Here is a 17,905-nt window from a genome sequence, read left to right on the forward strand (position 1 = left end):
ATATGACCTGTACAGGATGTGCATGGGTGGAGTTTGAGAGTTTCTCTCTGTTGTTCAAAGAGTGCAGACATCTTTATCTGTATGGCTGCTAAAGACAGAAATAAAAGCATGTAGATACGTTTCTGTCTGGGTCTATTTCCCCTCCCTGGGGTAGCAGGGAGGAGGAGAAGCAATGGTGTGTTTTTCTCACAGTCTGGGAAAAATCGCCGATACAGACCTCGTCCTGTTTAACCTGCCGGGAGTCGCAGAGGGAAGTCAAAAGGAATTCAGCCGGTGCCTGGAGAAGAAGGCACATTCCTCTGACCGAGGCAGAATTCCAACAATCTCTGCCAGATAAAAAGCTCTGGAGAACTCAAAAGCTTGCCATGCTTTTGTGACATTATGGTTGGTCCCAGTATAAGTGTTGCCCAACTGTGGAAAAGAAGTGTCTTTTTAATGACAAAAAAATTGCTGTAGTTTTTCTCTCTTGAACACCCTTAGGGAGAAAGCTCCACTGTACTATTTAAATACTTAAACAGGAAATTGTCCAACATTTCGTTTGACTAAATAATGGGGAACCAATCCCCCTACTTATTTCAAAACATCTTGTAGATGCTGTAAGTATATTGAATATGTTAGGCAATACTAAGTTCTGTAGATAAACTGCAGAAGATCAGCCAGGCTTTCCAGGTCTAATAGTTTAACAATAGAGCCCAAAACAATTCTCCATCATCCACTGACTTGAATTAGGCTGCTGAGATCAGGAAACCTTGGTAGTGGTAGGGGGAACAGGAATAGAATTGGGTGCAAACTTCAGTTCTGGTACTGTACTGAAAATAATCCTCAGGCTAAGCTAGTGCTCAGAGGTGCCACGTGCTATAATTGTGTCCATCTTCCAGGAAACACCATTTTGCTGCTGGCTCTGGTTGGTGGACCTCAGGTTTCTAGTGAAAAACAAGTTGATGCTTCAAACCTAAAGTTTGCCTGCCTCTGCCACAGATGATCAGAGTGGTGAAACCTGTTCAGAAGTGCATTTAGAGCAGTGCAACTGGTTCCCCCACACAACTGACATAGTGAATTGAGCAGAACGGAAGGTGAAAGGCAGGTGTGTGTAGATTCTGGCACTGCTGAAATTTGAAAGGCCCAAATCCATCCCTGTGAGGCTTCAGGGAATTGGCTTCCTCCCCCCATGGCAGTAGATAATAAGATCAAAGAAAGGAATGTCTTACCAGTTAGAAAATGTAATAACCACAGTGAGAGAACAAAGAACACATCTCCTAGACATGGTGGTGCTCCCAATTAAGGATCCAATCTCCTGACATCCTTATTAATCTATGTCACCTCCTACATCTTGTAATCTGAGCTTGTACCCTGTATGCTTTCTGTTCTGAGACTTTCTGAGCTCTTCTTGACCTTGGGCTGAGCAGAGGAATGCTGTCCAGAGACCATGAATCCATTAACCCTCTCTCTTCCAGTGTTTCTCCTCCTAGTTGTTCCAGTTTTTCCCAGCTTCTGCCTTCTGAACTATGTCCCTCTGCAAACCACTGTTCCAAATCTATACTGTCCTCCTGCTTCTGGGAAAATTCAGGAGCGGGAGGAGGGGGAGGGGTGGCTCCCACCATTCCTCCTCAGTGCAGCCCTCCTCAGCATGGTACCTGACAACCCCTGAGGCTGTTGTAAATTGACACAACTACAAGGTTAAGAAGACCATTTGAGGGCTGTCCCTAAGACTGCTATGGGGGCTACCTCAACTAAGTGGATTAAAGGATCTCAAACAGTAGGAAAGCTCTGCTGCTACTCAAGGGAAATAGAAGCATCATAACTGGTGGTTCCTCTTGTGAGATGTAGCAGGCACTATCGGAAACAAGTACTGGGCTATGAATAAGATACTGCCTGTGGTTTGTGGTGACTCATCTCCCTCAGCTTCCTTTGAAAAATGGAATCAGCAATAAAATATGTACTCTGGGGCTGGGGAAGATCTCTTGCATTGCTTTCCTATCAACCAAATGAGCCCTTCTTTGTTTTGTTAAATGCCGTAAAAAGAAAACAAGCAACTGTGCATATAAATTCACCCCAGTGGATAGAACGTGTGGAAGGTGGAAAGATCTCTCACACATGTCTCTGACCTGATATTGCTATTGCAATGGTATGTGCACACCCACCCCCTGTCATTTCAGCTGCAGACAGGGAAATTGTGCGATAGATGTCACATAACCACAGCAGTGCTTGCAGCAAGGAAATGCAATGTTAAGCAATTTCAGAGAAAGTTCTGTTACTATCTGCAGGGCCAGTTTTTGTTTTTATTATTATTATTATTTGAGGAGTATGCTCAGCTTGGAGACTATCCTGAAAACATCTCCTCTTTCAATGTATTTTATTTATTTCCTTATATTTATATTGTCCTCATCATTTGTTTTATTTAATATACCACTTTTTGGCCCAAAAGTCCCCAAAGTGGTGGACAGATTACTACAAAAGACAAATGCAATTATTTTTATGTACAAAGATACATAAGAAATCTCCTGAAAAATCTCCTGAGAAATCTCTACGTGGGACAAGAAGCTACAGTTAGAACTGGATATGGAACAACTGATTGGTTCAAAATTGGGAAAGGAGTACGACAAGGCTGTATATTGTCTCCCTGCTTATTTAACTTATATGCAGAATTCATCATGCGAATTCTGGGCTGGATGAATCCCAAGCCGGAATTAAGATCGCCAGAAGAAATATCAACAACCTCAGATATGCAGATGACACAACCTTGATGGCAGAAAGTGAGGAGGAATTAAAGAACCTTTTATTGAGGGTGAAAGAGGAGAGCACAAAATATGGTCTGAAGCTCAACATCAAAAAAACGAAGATCATGGCCACTGGTCCCATCACCTCCTGGCAAATAGAAGGGGAAGAAATGGAGGCAGTGAGAGATTTTACCTTCTTGGGCTCCATGATCACTGCAGATGGTGACAGCAGTCATGAAATTAAAAGACGCCTGCTCCTTGGGAGAAAGGCAATGGCAAACCTAGACAGCATCTTAAAAAGCAGAGACATCACCTTGCCAACAAAGGTCCGTATAGTTAAAGCCATGGTTTTCCCAGTAGTGATGTATGGAAGTGAGAGCTGGACCATAAAGAAGGCTGATTGCCGAAGAATTGATGCTTTTGAATTATGGTGCTGGAGGAGACTCTTGAGAGTCCCATGGACTGCAAGAAGATTAAACCGATCCATTCTTAAGGAAATCAGCCCTGAGTGCTCACTGGAAGGACAGATTGTGAAGCTGAGGCTCCAATACTTTGGCCACCTCACGAGAAGAGAAGACTCCCTGGAAAATACCCTGATGTTGGGAAAGATGGAGGGCACAAGGAGAAGGGGACGACAGAGGACAAGATGGTTGGACAGTGTTCTCGAAGCTACCAGCATGAGTTTGGCCAAACTGCGGGAGGCAGTGGAAGACAGGAGTGCCTGGCGTGCTCTGGTCCATGGGGTCACGAAGAGTCGGACACAACTAAACGACTAAACAACAACAACAAAGATACATAAAAATCAATGAAAATATACAATTATCTCCTGCCTGCCTTCAAACATGGAACCTTTATAACCTCTGACAAAAGCATTATCAAAGCCCCATAAATTTTTCTGGGATCTCTTGGGTGGATGATTTCCCATTTCTTGTTGGGAGGTACATTCCAGGCAGTGGGATGTGGTTCACCAATGCTCCAAGAAACTGGTGCAATGGAATTGGGGTTACTTCAACAGCAGAGTCCTTTGATGCTGGAAGTCATGGACATAGCCAGGATTTTGTTAGGGGCAGAGGCTTTTTTTAGGGGTTCCAGAAAAGTTGTTGAGCTATGCCAAGCATAGCCAAACTCAGCCCTCCAGATGTTTTGGGACCACAACTCCCATCATCCCTGACCACTCATCCTGTTAGCTAGGGATGGTGGGAGTTGTAATCCCAAAACATCTGGAGGGCTGAGTTTGCCTATGCCTGAGCTATGCCCATGCTGGAAGTGGAATCAAAATGCAAGTTTCGCAGAGCACTTAATATAGTGCTGTATTGTTGAGCATTGCTCTTTCCCATGGCTTTCCCCTATCTTTCTTTTAACGTTTTTCCACTCAGAAAAACTCACAGTTTGCAAAAGAAGGATAAAAGGTATGCAGATTCTGGTTGGTGGTTGCAGGTTTAGAAATCTTAGTTGTTTATTTCCCTCTGACTTTTAAATTCATTTTCACCTGTGCCTAAAGATAGTGTGGCTTCATGCAAGGTTTACTCCTTTTATTTCCACCTTGAAACTATAGACCGATCCACACCATATATTTAAAGTACATCCAACACACATTTAAATCACTTGACTTCCCCCAAAGAATCCGGGTGACTGTAATTTGTTGAGTGTGCTGGAAATTATAGCTCTGTGAGGGGATTTAAGTGTGAGTTTGTTGTGCTTTAAATGTATCTTGTGGATCTGACATTATAATACCAATGGAACAGCACAGGAACATATACTGAGGAAATTTCTTACTATTTATAGACAACCTCTAGTGGTGAACAGGTGGCTGGGAAATGTAGTTCATTGTTATAATTCTTTTATGGTGATACCATGATCTCTGTCGCTATTCCCACTCCACTTCCAGATGTTGATTCCTTATACGTATTGTGCTGAATCTATAAGATGCACTTTTTGTGGGGAAAGTGCAAAGATAACGTAGTTTTTAGCTTCCCAAATTTCCTGCTATCTATATATTGTTGGGGGATAGTGCACGCTAGAAAATATTCAAGATGGTGTCATTGTCAGCAGGGAAGCTTACAAGCATTAGGTCTACTACAAAAAATTGGTCAATTAGTCATTGAATACCTTGGCTGGGATCAGTCCAAAGTTTGTGACAGTTAGATATTGCCTCTATAGTGGATAGGTACTGTTTGGGACAGGAAGACTGTAATGAGTTTATCATAAGTTCATTGACCTTTGGGGTTTGTTTGATAAATATATTTGTAACAGAGAAATTCTGAAGAAGAGGGTGATGTTCCCTCTAAACAAAAACTAACAGATATCTGACAACTCTACTGGGGATAATTTGCTTCTTCTGGAAAAAAGCTAAGTGATACCCTGTCTGGAGGATTAGGTGGTGGCAGTGCATGGATGGTTGATGTTGCTTTGATTGTGTTGATATTTCAGTGGTGGGACAAGGTCTCTGTATATCTTTCCACTCTAGCAAATAAACCAGAATACCCTAAGATGCATTGCTATACTGCGTGAGAAATGGTGACAGAGTTGAGTGGGGTGAAAATAACGCTGGACATATCACTTGCTTGCTGATACTTGCCTTCCTTTTCGGGAACCAATATCTCAGCAAAAGGAGATCACCAGAAGGAGCACTCACTTTTGACTGTCATCCTGTGAGTCTGAAGAAACTTAGTAAGGTAAGAAGAGCCCCTTGCAGGCATAGCCAGTTACAAAGCCAGCTGTTTCCATGTTATTCTTAAATGGGTTACATGCAATCAATCAAATCATGCCTAATCCACTTCTTATCCTTTGCCAAAGGGATGGGAACCAGCGACCCTCCAGATATTGTTAGACTTCAACTTCCCTCAGCGCCAACCAGCATGCAGTCAAAGTTATCTAAAGAGCCACAGGCTAATCTCCATCCCTGCTTGACAGAATACTCATGAAAAATCATTTATTCAATTGTGCAATGGATAGGGAGGATGCTGGGGATAAGTTACAAAAGCTATCCATTATCTTCATGCCCTGCTTGTGAGCTCTCCAAGGTTGGTTACTGTTAGAAACTGAATGCTAGGCCAAATGGACTTTTTCTGGAACCAGAAAGGCAAGTGTTTTTGCACACAAAAACTATGCTGATACTCATTGATTGCTCCTGTGGACTGAAAAGCTGGGGTGGGGTGGGGTTGTAATGCAATTGAGCATGCTTGCTAATGCAGCTTTGCATTAGTGCTGCAGACCTCAGTGAAGTACTACGTATTTATTAATAACATTTTATCAGCATGCAAGGTTCTCTCTCCCTCTCCGTTTTACTTTTGCAACAATCTTGTGGAAATCCTTTATGTTCTGTGGCTAGAGAGCTGCATCTGGATTCATCTTGTCCCTGTTTAAAGTGCATTAATTTTATTTATTTATGTTTATTCCATAATTCTTCTGAAGAGATAATATACCTCCTCCCTCTCCCTCTCCCAATGTCATCTAGTAACCTTCATGGCCTGGTAGCGATTTGAACCCAGGTCTAAGGGATTATCCACACTTAGCTTTTGCCCCACTTTTCCCAAGCAGAGGTCTGTGATATAACCCTCAGAACCCACTCTTTAAAGCTGAATTGGAGCAAACTCAATTTGCATTTTCTGCAGATTGATATTTGCTCCGATTGAGCTTTAAAGAATGGCTTTTTACAGGGTAAGTCCAGAGCAAAAAAAGGGGGGGTGCTCAGACACAGAGTTTAAATCATGGACTGTACCTGGAAAGAGTGGAGGAAAGGTAAGTGTGGATATAAACCCTAAATTTACTCTCCAGTCCCCTACACTGCACTGACTCTCACTACTGAAGAGGTGAAATATGCAGCCTCTAAAAGCTCTGGCCAAATGGATGAGGGAACTGCAGTCAACAGAAGAGAAACTTAGCAAAACAATGTCCTGAGGGGGCAGCTGTCAGTGTGTTGCAGGAAAAACTGCAGAGAATCTTGTGGTACCATTAAGAATAAAGCATTTTTAGTGGCATAGGCTATCCTGGACTCAGGAAAACACTTGATGCATCTGATGCAGTTGGCCATACTCCACAAAAACTTATGCCCGAAGAGTCTTTTTAAAAACACAACAGCACTTGTTAGTTTTACAACCAAAGCAAGCCAGAATGGGCAAAAGGTTTCTTTAGGTGCCTCTTCCACAAATGCCGACTCTCCTTTAATCTATGTTGTATCCATTTTGCCCTAGCTATTGAAACTGGGGCCTCTTCCTCTTGTGTCTGTGAGCACACATCTAACTGATTTATTAAAACAAAACAAATTCCTTCCAGTAGCACACTTCTTCAGATACAGATACTTCTTCAGATACACTTCTTCAGATACAGATACTTCTTCAGATACACTTCTTCAGTGTATCTGAAGAAGTGTGCATGCACACGAAAGCTCATACCAAGAACTGACTTAGTTGGTCTTTAAGGTGCTACTGGAAGGAATTTGTTTTGTTTTGACTATGGCAGACCAACACGGCTACCTATCTGTAACTGATTTATTAAAGTAAAAAAGATAAACAGCAGCGTAATATTTTACCACTCTGCACACTCAGGCCGAGTGTATATCTCCCACTCTTCTACCTGACAGATCTGAAGATCTGAAGTGCTTTGGGAGAGGTTTTCAGTTCTCAGTGTCCACACATTTCCTTTGTGCCATTGTTGAATCTGGTCAAACAGACTTGGCAAGTTTTTGAGACCTGCTTGCCTGAGGTAAAAGCTGGATAAGTGTACGTGTAGATAAGCAGCATTTCCTCTTTCATTCCACCTTCAACTTTATGAAAACAGGGGACCCAATATTTTCACAACTGAAGCATTAAGGTCAGACCAGCAGTGAGAGATACTCTTTAAAAAGCAGCAACATGAGGGGGGACAAGCCCTGCTGGACTGGACCAAAGGGATAATTCATCATCCTGCTTCCCACAGTGGCCAATCACCTATTTACTTAGGGGCAAAGTGTAGGCTGCCCTTTCGCGCTCACCACTTTTCCATTTCCAGTCACTCTCCCTGGCGTAGCTGCTCTCCCCCAGTCCCACCAATATCAATTATGCTGGACCGGCAGCCGAATCTTAATTCAACACCAGCAAAGGAACAGTGTCTGTCACTTCACCTGAGGCCAACAGGCTATTTTATGTGGCACAGGACAGGCAGTGAGGCATGCTCAGCTTGTTAAGTATAATTGTTTAAGGGGACACGGGTGGCGCTGTGGTCTAAACCACTGAGCCTCTTGGGCTTGCCAGTCAGATGGTTGGCAATTCGAATCTCCACAATGGGGTGATCTCCTGTTGCTCTGTTCCAGCTTCTGCCCACCTTGCATTTCGAAAGCACACCAGTGAAAGTAAATAAATAGGTACCGCTGCTCCGGAAAGGTAAACAGCGTTTCCATGCATTCTGGCTTCCATCACGGTGTCCTTTGCCCCAGAAGCAGCTTAATCATGCTGGCCACATGACCCAGAAAGCTGTCTGTGGACAAACGCCGGCTCTCTTGGCCTGAAAGCGAGATGAGAGCCACACCCCATAGTTGCCTTTGACTGGACTTTACTGTTCAGGGGTCCTTTACCTTTAGCTTTTTACCTTTACCTAATTGTTTAATGTATATTGAATTGGGAAATAAATATATAATGTGCCAGAATTGTATATGGCATGACATGACTGGAAATTTCCATTGAAAAGAGCTTACCGAATTAATCAATAATGGGACTGTATCTTTGTAGCTCATTCACAAGGTTTTTAGCTCACAGTCACATGAAAGAGATAGTATTACAGGTCTATGCATATGCTAATCTGCAAGGCAACCACGTTGGGTGTGTGGTTTTTGAGGCTGAGGAAGAGAATGGACGTGTTAATCTCTGTGTCGAGCACAAAGCCTGAGGCTAAAAGAGGCTGCAATGGAGAAGAGACTGGGTTTTGATTTTAGCTCTGAATACAATATAGTTGTAATCTAAATTATTATGCCTTATGCTGGGAAATTATTCTACTAGGTGAATGTAACTTTATTTGTTTTAAGCTGTTTGGAGTTAAATTCTGTAAGTAAAGCTTTTGAACAGATTAGAAACTTGCATGCTGTTTTTCAATAAATATTTTATAATTATTAGTAATATTTCATAATGATTCACTGACATTTGCATGGGAAGTATTGTATGGGATCTAAAACCAATTCAGTCTGTATTCATGGTGACCACAATATTTACGTGGTAAATTAGATGCATGGGAGTGAAAAGTCTGAGGCTGATAATCAAGATTCCAGGTATTTGAATCCCACATGCTCCAGTGAGATAACTATGAATTATGTATTGATGTTTAACCCACTGTTTCCTTTGTACAGTAACTGATGAGATGTACTTGGCACTTGCAAACCAGAGCAACCAATCCATTGCCTATGAGTTTATCTTCCGGGCATTCTCCACCATTCCTGAGATCCAGGCTCTCCTCTTCACGTTCTTCCTTCTGCTCTACCTCACCATCCTCTTCGGCAATGTCTCCATCATCTGGGTGGCCTGCACAGATCATTCCCTACACGTCCCCATGTATTTCTTCCTGGGCAACCTCTCTTTTCTGGAGATCTGTTACACCACTGTAACAGTGCCTCAACTGCTGTCCAGCATCTTAGATGCCCACAGACCAATCCCAGTTGCAAGCTGCGGCATACAGATGTTCTTCTTTGTTGCACTCGGCAGCACAGACTGTTTCCTGCTGGCTGTCATGGCATATGACCGTTATGTTGCCATTTGCCACCCACTTCGCTACAGCCTCATCATGACCTGGGAGGTATGCACATGGCTCGTGGTTGGCTCACTAATCCTTGCACTTGTGTTGTCATTGGAGCTGACTGTGTTGATCTTCACCTTGCCTTTCTGTGGCCACCAGCCCGAAATCAACCATTTCCTGTGTGACGTGCCACCTGTGTTGCGCCTGGCATGTGCTGACACCCGTGTCCACCAGACTGTGCTGTACAGTGTTGGTGTCATGGTCCTAACTATTCCCTTCATTCTAATATGCATCTCCTACATCTACATTGTGACTGCCATCTTGCGGATCCGCTCAACAACTGGGCGGCAACAGGCCTTCTCCACCTGCTCCTCCCACTTGACAGTGGTGATCATTCAGTATGGGTGCTGCAGCCTTGTCTACCTGCGTCCCAAGACAGATTCGTCAGAGGATGACGACCGCCATCTTGCTCTCATATACACTTTTGTCACTCCACTGCTAAACCCCCTCATCTACAGCCTGAGGAACAAGGATGTCAAGCAGGCTCTAAAGAAGGCCATGGTGGGAACTAATGACTCTCAGGTCTGATTCCTGTTCATATGGGAAATCCAGTACCAAACATTCCAAGAACCATCTACCATGTCTAAGAAACAGGAGGCAGAATGAGGTTATGCAACGAAAAGAAAACGAGCGAGGTCCCAACTAAAGAAGAATGGCAACTTAAGCTGATGGAATATGCGCAGCTTGTGGAGTTAACCTACAGAAGAAGAGAACAAGAAGAACATACGTCCAGAGTGTACACTTGAAAACATTGGCAGCATTGAGATAAATTCAACAGTGTAAATAAGTTTTGATGGCTGTAATAATGGAATACTGAATGGTTTAGTTTGTATAAAATATACAGGGATTTATGATATGCAAAATGAACAATGGAAAGAGAAGGGATGTTTAAATGAGTATTCTAAATTGTAAAACAGAAAATTTAATTGCATATATATATATAATGATTGCTCTCAGCTGTTCTTACACAATAAATAAGATGAGCAAATTCCGTGCAAAGGGTCATTTGGAAAGGAATTGAAATTAAAATTGCCAGGATCATAATGCCATTACAGTGGTGCCTCTGGTTGCGAATGGGATCCATTCTGGTTTTTTTTTTTAAAAAAAATATTTTTATTAATTTTACAGGATACAGAGATAGAGAGAAGAAAAACAGATAAAAGAAAAAGAATATAAAAGTTTCAAATTTCCGTAATCCTTTTATCAAATCTACTGGACTTCCCCACATCCTCCAGACCTTGCATTATTTATAATACAAACTTCAGCAATTTGTCATCTTATTTCATAACTTATTGTATCTTTCAATTTATCATGTTATCAAATTCCAAATATTGTACACCAATTCTTATATATTTTAATTAAAACACAATTATTTCCTAATTCCACCTCAAATTTCTTGTACCTTAATTTTCATTTCACCTAATTGCTATTGCTGGGGCTAAAATTTCCTAAAAGGTGGATTTCTTAGCATTCATACAACTTATAATGTTTTTGTAGATAGTCCTTAAATTTTTTCCAGTCCTCTTCCATTGCTTCTTCTCCCAAGTCTCGGATTCTGCCAGTCATTTCAGCCAATTCCATATAGTCCATCAACTGCGTCTGCCATTCCTCCAGCGTGGGTAAATCTTGTGTCTTCCAATGCTTTGCGATGAGAATTATTGCTGCAGTAGTAGCATACATAAAAAAGGTTCTATCCTTCTTTAACACATTCTGGTCTACAATGCCCAGAAGAAAGGCCTCCGGTTTCTTAGGTAAGGTATATCTAAATACCTTTTTTAGCTCATTATAAATCATCTCCCAGAAGGCCCTCACTTTCGGACATGTCCACCAGAGATGAAAGAATGTCCCTTCCGCCTCCTTACACTTCCAACATTTATTATCAGACAGGTGATATATCTTAGCAAGCTTGACTGGGGTCATGTACCACCGGTATATCATTTTCATAATATTTTCCTTCAAGGCACTACATGCCGTGAATTTCATTCCGGTGTTCCATAACCTTTCCCAGTCTTCAAACATAATGTTGTGTCCAATATCCTGTGCCCACTTTATCATGGCGGATTTGACTATCTCATCCTGTGTGTTCCATTTAAGCAGCAAGTTGTACATTCTAGAGAGCAGTTTATTTTTTGGTTCTAACAATTCTGTCTCTAGTTTCGATTTTTCCACCTGGAATCCCACCTTTTTATCCACTTTAAAAACCTCCTGAATTTGGGCATAATGCAACCAATCTCGCACCTTGTTTTTTAATTTTTCCAAGCTCTGTAACCTCCAATTGTCTCCAATTTTTTCAATTATTTCCCAATATTTTGGCCAATAGGCCTCCATATTGAGTCTCTTGCGTGCCTTGGCCTCCACCGGTGAAAGCCACCTCGGGGTCTTACTTTCCAATAAGTCTTTGTATTTTGTCCAGACCATGAAAATTGCTCTTCTAACAATATGGTTTTTAAACAATTTATGAACTTTAACCTTGTCATACCACAAATATGCATGCCACCCAAAAGCATTGTCAAACCCTTCCAGATCTAGGACATCAGTGTTCTCCAGCAGAATCCAATCTTTCATCCAGCAGAAGGCTGCAGATTCATAATATAACCTCAAGTCTGGCAGGGCAAATCCCCCTCTTTCTTTCGCATCAGTTAAAATTTTAAACTTTATTCGGGGCTTTTTGCCCTGCCAAACAAACTTAGAAATATCCTTCTGCCACTTTCCAAAACATTCCACCTTGTCCACGATCTGTAGGGTCTGAAACAAAAATAACATTTTCGGCAATACATTCATCTTTATAGCTGCTATTCGACCTAACAAGGAAAGTTTCAATCTTGACCAAATTTCCATATCTCGTTTAATTTCTGACCAACATTTCTCATAGTTATCTTTAAACAAATTCAAATTTTTGGAGGTCAGATATACCCCTAGGTATTTCACTTTTTTAACCACATTTAATTCTGTCTCTTTCAGGAACTCATCTGTTTCTGTAGATGTCAAATTTTTTGCTAAAACCTTAGTCTTTTGCTTATTCAACTTGAATCCCGCCACTCGACCAAAATCAGAAATTAATTCTAAAACTCTTTTAGAACTAGAGACTGGCTCCTGTAATGTTAATACCAAGTCATCTGCAAATGCTTTCAATTTGTATTGTTTCACTCCGACCTCAATTCCTTGTACCAACCGGTCCTTTCTGATCATGTTCAATAGCACCTCCAGGACTGAAATAAATAATAGAGGTGATAGGGGGCACCCCTGTCGTGTCCCTTTTTCTATTTTGAACTCCTCTGTCACCACATTGTTAACAATCAATTTAGCTTTTTGCTCTGAATAAATTGCTTCTATTCCATTTTCAAACCCCCGTCCCACTCCCATCCCTTCCAAATTTTTCTTCATAAACATCCAAGAAATGTTGTCAAAGGCTTTCTCCGCATCAATAAATATTAACACCGCTCTAGTGTTAAGATTTGTTTGTAAAAGTTCCAAAATGTCGATAATGTTTCTTGTGTTATCAAACAAATGCCTACCAGGGAGAAAGCCTGCCTGGTCCTTATGGATCACTTCATTAAGGACTTTTTTAAATCTATTTGCCAAAATGTCCGCAAAGATTTTGTAATCCACATTTAGGATTGAGATGGGACGGTAGTTCTTAAGTTGGGTCTTTTCAGTTTCTAGTTTGCTTATCAATGTGATGAAAGCTTCTTTCCACGTTTCCGGTGCCTTCCTCCCCTCCATAATCTGATTACAGACCTCCATCAAAGGTTGTATCAAGTAGTCCTTCAAAACCTTGTAATATTTGGAGGTAAGTCCATCAGGGCCTGGAGATTTGCCTAGTTGGAGGTTCTGTATGACACTTTCGATTTCCTGCCGTGTAATTTTATCATTCAGGATTGTTCTCATTTCCTGGGGTATTTTTTGTAATCCATTGGTTTTAACATATTGATCCACCTCAAACTCTTTCTGCGGCCCTTGTGCATAAAGTTCTTTGAAGTATCTCTGGAAACACTTTCTAATTTCCTCGGGTTTCTGAACAATTCTCCCTTCAATCTCTAGATTTGTAACTGTATTTAATTTTTGTCTTTTTTTCAACTGCCATGCTAGCAGTTTCCCACACTTGTTAGCTGATTCAAAAGATCTTTGTTTCATTTGCTTAATTTTCCATTCCACTTCTTGGTTTATCAATTTCGAATATTGTGCTTGGAAAAATTTCACTTCTCTCAGCACTTCCTTCGACTTGGGCCTAGATCTTAATTTTTTCTCTCCTTCTCTTATTTTCTCCAATATCTTCTCCTTCTTTTCATTCCAGAGTCTGTTTTGTTGTATTAGAAACCCTCTCATGACTGCTTTGCTTGCGTCCCAGATTGTTCTTTTTTCCACCGTAGTGTTTAAGTTTATCTCAAAATAGTCCTTTAGAGTTTTTTGGGCCTTCTTAACAATCTCCTGATCTCTTAGTAATGTGTCATTCATTTTCCATCTGAAGGATCCGGTTGTATTTAATCTCAATTCCACTTTCAAAGCATTATGGTCGGAGCAGGTTCTTGGGCAGATTTCCACTTTTCTAGTCTTAGGTGCCAGTCCTTTAGTTATCCATATTTGGTCGATTCGTGTCCATGACAGATGAGCTTCAGAAAAGAAAGTTCCTTCTTTTCCTAGGGGGTTCTTAACCCTCCATATGTCAATCAGGTCCATATTGTCAGTCATTTCAAAAAAGGTCTTAGGTAGTCTGCCATCTTTCGTTATGTTTGCACTTTGCGACTTATCCATATGTACAGACACCACCCCATTCATATCTCCCAACATGATGATGTTGTTGTAATCTAGATAATCCAGTAAGGTCTCATGCAACTTCTTAAAAAATTCCGATTTTCCATCGTTTGGTGCATAAATTCCTAATATCAAAAATTTTTCTCCTTGTGTTTGAATTTCATTCGCCAAAATTCTGCCTAGTTCATCTTTAAATAAAAATTTCGGTGACAGGCTCTCCTTTGCATATATCACCACTCCTCTTTTCTTAACCTTATCCGAAGAAATAAATTCCTGGCCTAACCTTTTGTTAATTAACACTTTCCTATGGAGCCTTGTCACATGGGTTTCTTGCAGGCAAATAATGTCCAATTGTTCTTTTTTCAAGATATGAAACACTTTTCTTCTTTTTTCCGGGGAGTTTCCGCCATTTATGTTCCAACTAAGCAGTTGCAGAGACATCCTGGATCAATTCGTAAGTCTTACAATGGGGTATCTTGATTTTCCTCCGATCCCGGTGGTGGTAAAGCTGGTCCAGCTCCAGGTGTAGGTTCCGGTAGTGGCGGTGGCCAAGAAGCTGCTGCCCCTTTTTGGAGGTCTTCCCCGTGGTCGTGTAGGAACTTCTGCTGGTCCTCTGGTGTTTTAATTCTTACTTTCCTTCCTTTGTAGGTAAATGATAGTCCTTGCGGAAACTCCCACCTATAAGGGATTGCGTTGTATCTCAACAATTTTGTCAGTTCTAAATATGAGGCTCTAAGATCCAAAAGCTGTTTGGGTATATCTCTGTAAATTTCAGCCTTTTTACCTTGTATCTCCAAAGATTTTTTAAAATGTAGGCCTAGTATCTTGTCTCTTTCTTCTCTTGATTTCAAGATGACCAAACAGTCTCTGGCCTTGTCTTTCTTTACCGATCTACCCAGTCTGAATGCCGTCACAATTTTAAAGTCTTTATCTTCTTCTATTCCCCAGAACTTGGAAAATAAAAGTGTCAAAAATCCCTCCAAATTACCTTCCTCCAATTCTGGGATGGCCCTCAGCCTGAGGTTATTCTCCTTATTTTTCAGTTCAACCATTGACAGGTAGGCTTGCTGTTCCCCTACCTGTCTTTGCAGAGGCCTAACTTCTCCCTTAATCTCATCAACCTTTTTGTTCGCTTGCTCTGCTTTTTGAAAGGCTTCCTCAGCTAATTTATGATTTTCAGCTGTTGCTCCTTGCAAATTCTCAATTGCTTGGGTATGCTGGGAAACCTTTTCAGACAGTTTACTAATAGAGGATGTTGCTTGGTCAATTTTTGTTGATTGATTGTCCACCTTTTGGTTCAAAATTGCTAATTGCTCCAAAATTTGTTTCAAAACTATTTCAGACCCTCCTGCTGCCATATCTTCTACAGCAGGCTGTTCAGCTTCCACCTCCTGTGCTGTCAGCACAGTTGGGACAGATGATCTCCGTTGATGAGTTAAAGTTGTTTGAACGAGTTGCACAGCTTTTTTTTCTTTTTCTTTAGCTTTAGCTGCTCTTGTTTTCCCTGTGCCGCTCATTCCCCACCTGCCTCTGTTCAAGGTCAAATTATCTTTTATTCCATGGGATAGACAAGTCCAGAATGCAAACAATTAAACCTCAGAAAGTCCAAACAAAATGTAGTTCCCAGGCCTCTATATCTCCACAATCCACTAGGGGGGGTATCTCACAGTTTCAAGGAAGGGAATAAATTTTCCGCCATTAAAGTTCCTATATTCCCTATGTTAAATCCTTATAGTTCCGAGACAAAAGGAAAGTTCCCAAAAGCCTTCTATTTCTTAAAGGAAAGCCACAAGGTAACAAGAAAGGTGACAGCAACAATGTTTAAGTGTTGAGACCTCAATGCATGTATCAGTTTAAACTCTTGCAACAGTAATCCGCAGTTTGACAGCTCTCTTGCGCACTGGCAGCCCGACGGCTTGGTTGTCCCTTTTAAATCCAAAAGCAAAGGAAAAACAAGAAGAAAGTTCCAAAAGCAAATCCCACCGGTTTAAGAATAATTTCTCCTTTATCCTTTAACTAAGTCTGTAAATGCACAATAGTTCCACTTTTACGATCTCCTTTAAACTCCTCAGCATTCCTCAGAGTCTTTGCTTTGATCTGTTTAGCAAGATCGGGAGACGGACTTCCTGTTACTCGCCTCCCGTTTTCGGCCGAATTTCCAAGTTTTAAATTTTAGATCCAGATTTTAATACCCCTTACTCACGGGTAAATTACAGCCAATCCGATGTTTTTCAGGAAGAAAGGTCGGTGCTCATCGGCAGCAGCTGCGCGGCTTTGCATCCACGGAAAGAGCGATGAACTCACAGTGCTGCTCCCCCTTTCACGTTCCGGAGCCCCTTACGGGGTCCCTTCTGCGCTTCTGGGGGGGCTTCTGGCACCCGCCGAGTCCCACGGCCACAGGCTCACTCTGCCTGCGGTTTTTCTTGATGGGTCTCCGCTTTGCCGCAGCGGACGACCCTTTTCCGCGGAGCCCCTCTTCACAGTGTAAAGAGGACCGCCATTGCCGTTTCGCGTCGCCTCCGGAAGCTCGCGAATGGGATCCATTCTGGAGGCCTGTTCGCAACCTGAAAAGAACGCAACCCACGTCTGGGCACACATGGGTCGCGATTCGCCACTTCTGCACATGCATGTGATGTCATTTTGTGAGCATGTGCGAGTGGTGAAACCCAAAAGTAACCCTTTCCGGTACTTCCAGGTTGCCACGGGACACAACCTGAAAACGCACAACCAGAAGCAAACATAACATGAGGTATGACTGTATACAGCATTGAGAATGCTCCGTACAGTTTGGTCACTTCACCTCAAATAATATTGTAGAGTTGGAAAATGTTCTGAAACGGGCGACCAAAATGATAATGGAGGTGGAATAACTCCCCTCTGAGGAAAGGTCACAGCATTTGCAGCCTTTCATCTCAGAGTGAGACCTTGTCAGCAAAGAACGCTTGTGCTCTGAAATCTTCACCGGTCGCCAATTTGCTCCCGGACCAAGTTCAAGGTGTTACTATTCGTATATAAAGCCCTGAAGAATTTGGGATCAGTTTACCTGCAAGATTGCCTTACCCCATATATGCCCACTCAACCTCTCCAATCTGCAGAACTGGCACTGTTACAGGTGCCAAGTGGTATTTGTTCCACATTAGTAAGAAATAAATCTTTCAACGTGGCATCACCCACATGCTGGAAGTCCCTGCCTATTGACATTAGACGGGCACCATCACTGCACTCATTCAGCACCTGCTGAAAACATTTTGGTTTAGATAAGCCTACTCAGATATGTAGAAAGTTGATGTGTCTTCTAATGTTTTTAGTTTATCGCTGATTTAATCCTTTGAATGTTTTAAAGTTTTCCCTTATCTGTTTTTCTCAACAATCTTATTCTTTTATTCTTTTTGAGCTTTGAGATTTTCTATGATATGTATACATTTTATGAAATAAAAAAAAGAGAAATAACTGTTCCATTAATTATGGAATACCTTGCCTGAGATATGTCCAAAGTTTGCAACAATTAGCTATTACCTCCATTGTGGGAAAGTTGGGACAGAAAGGTTGTAATGAGCCTATCATAAGTTATTGGCCTTCGGGAGTTTATTTGTTTGTTTAATATACTTCCAACTGTAGGATTCTGAAGTGGAGGCTGATGTTCTCCTAAAACAATGAGGAAAAAATATCAGGCAACC

At 41.6% G+C, this 17,905-nt stretch overlaps 1 protein-coding gene across 2 annotated transcripts; it reads left to right on the top strand.

Annotated features, from left to right (window-relative positions):
* The first annotated feature begins 5,186 nt into the window (after positions 1–5,186).
* LOC309337274 (olfactory receptor 10Q1-like) lies at positions 5,187–17,573 on the top strand. 2 transcript variants are annotated; one of them, XM_081854043.1, is made up of 3 exons: positions 5,187–5,392; positions 9,034–10,542; positions 16,755–17,573. In XM_081854043.1, exon 2 carries the CDS (start codon positions 9,045–9,047, stop codon positions 10,002–10,004), a length of 960 nt encoding a protein of 319 aa, XP_081710169.1. In that variant the 5' UTR covers positions 5,187–5,392; positions 9,034–9,044; the 3' UTR covers positions 10,005–10,542; positions 16,755–17,573. The 2 variants fall into 2 exon arrangements, with proteins under 2 accessions (XP_081710169.1, XP_081710170.1); XM_081854044.1 differs by lacking the exon at positions 5,187–5,392 and adding an exon at positions 8,692–8,734.
* The last annotated feature ends 332 nt before the right edge of the window (positions 17,574–17,905 follow it).

The sequence above is a fragment of the Podarcis erhardii genome (assembly GCF_964252035.2).
Source record: "Podarcis erhardii genome assembly, chromosome: 1".
In the NCBI taxonomy this organism is placed as follows: Eukaryota; Metazoa; Chordata; class Lepidosauria; order Squamata; family Lacertidae; genus Podarcis; species Podarcis erhardii.

Excerpts from the sequence above, each read along its gene's own strand:
- LOC309337274 (XM_081854043.1), top strand. The coding sequence starts at position 9,045 with ATGTACTTGGCACTTGCAAACCAGAGCAACCAATCCATTGCCTATGAG.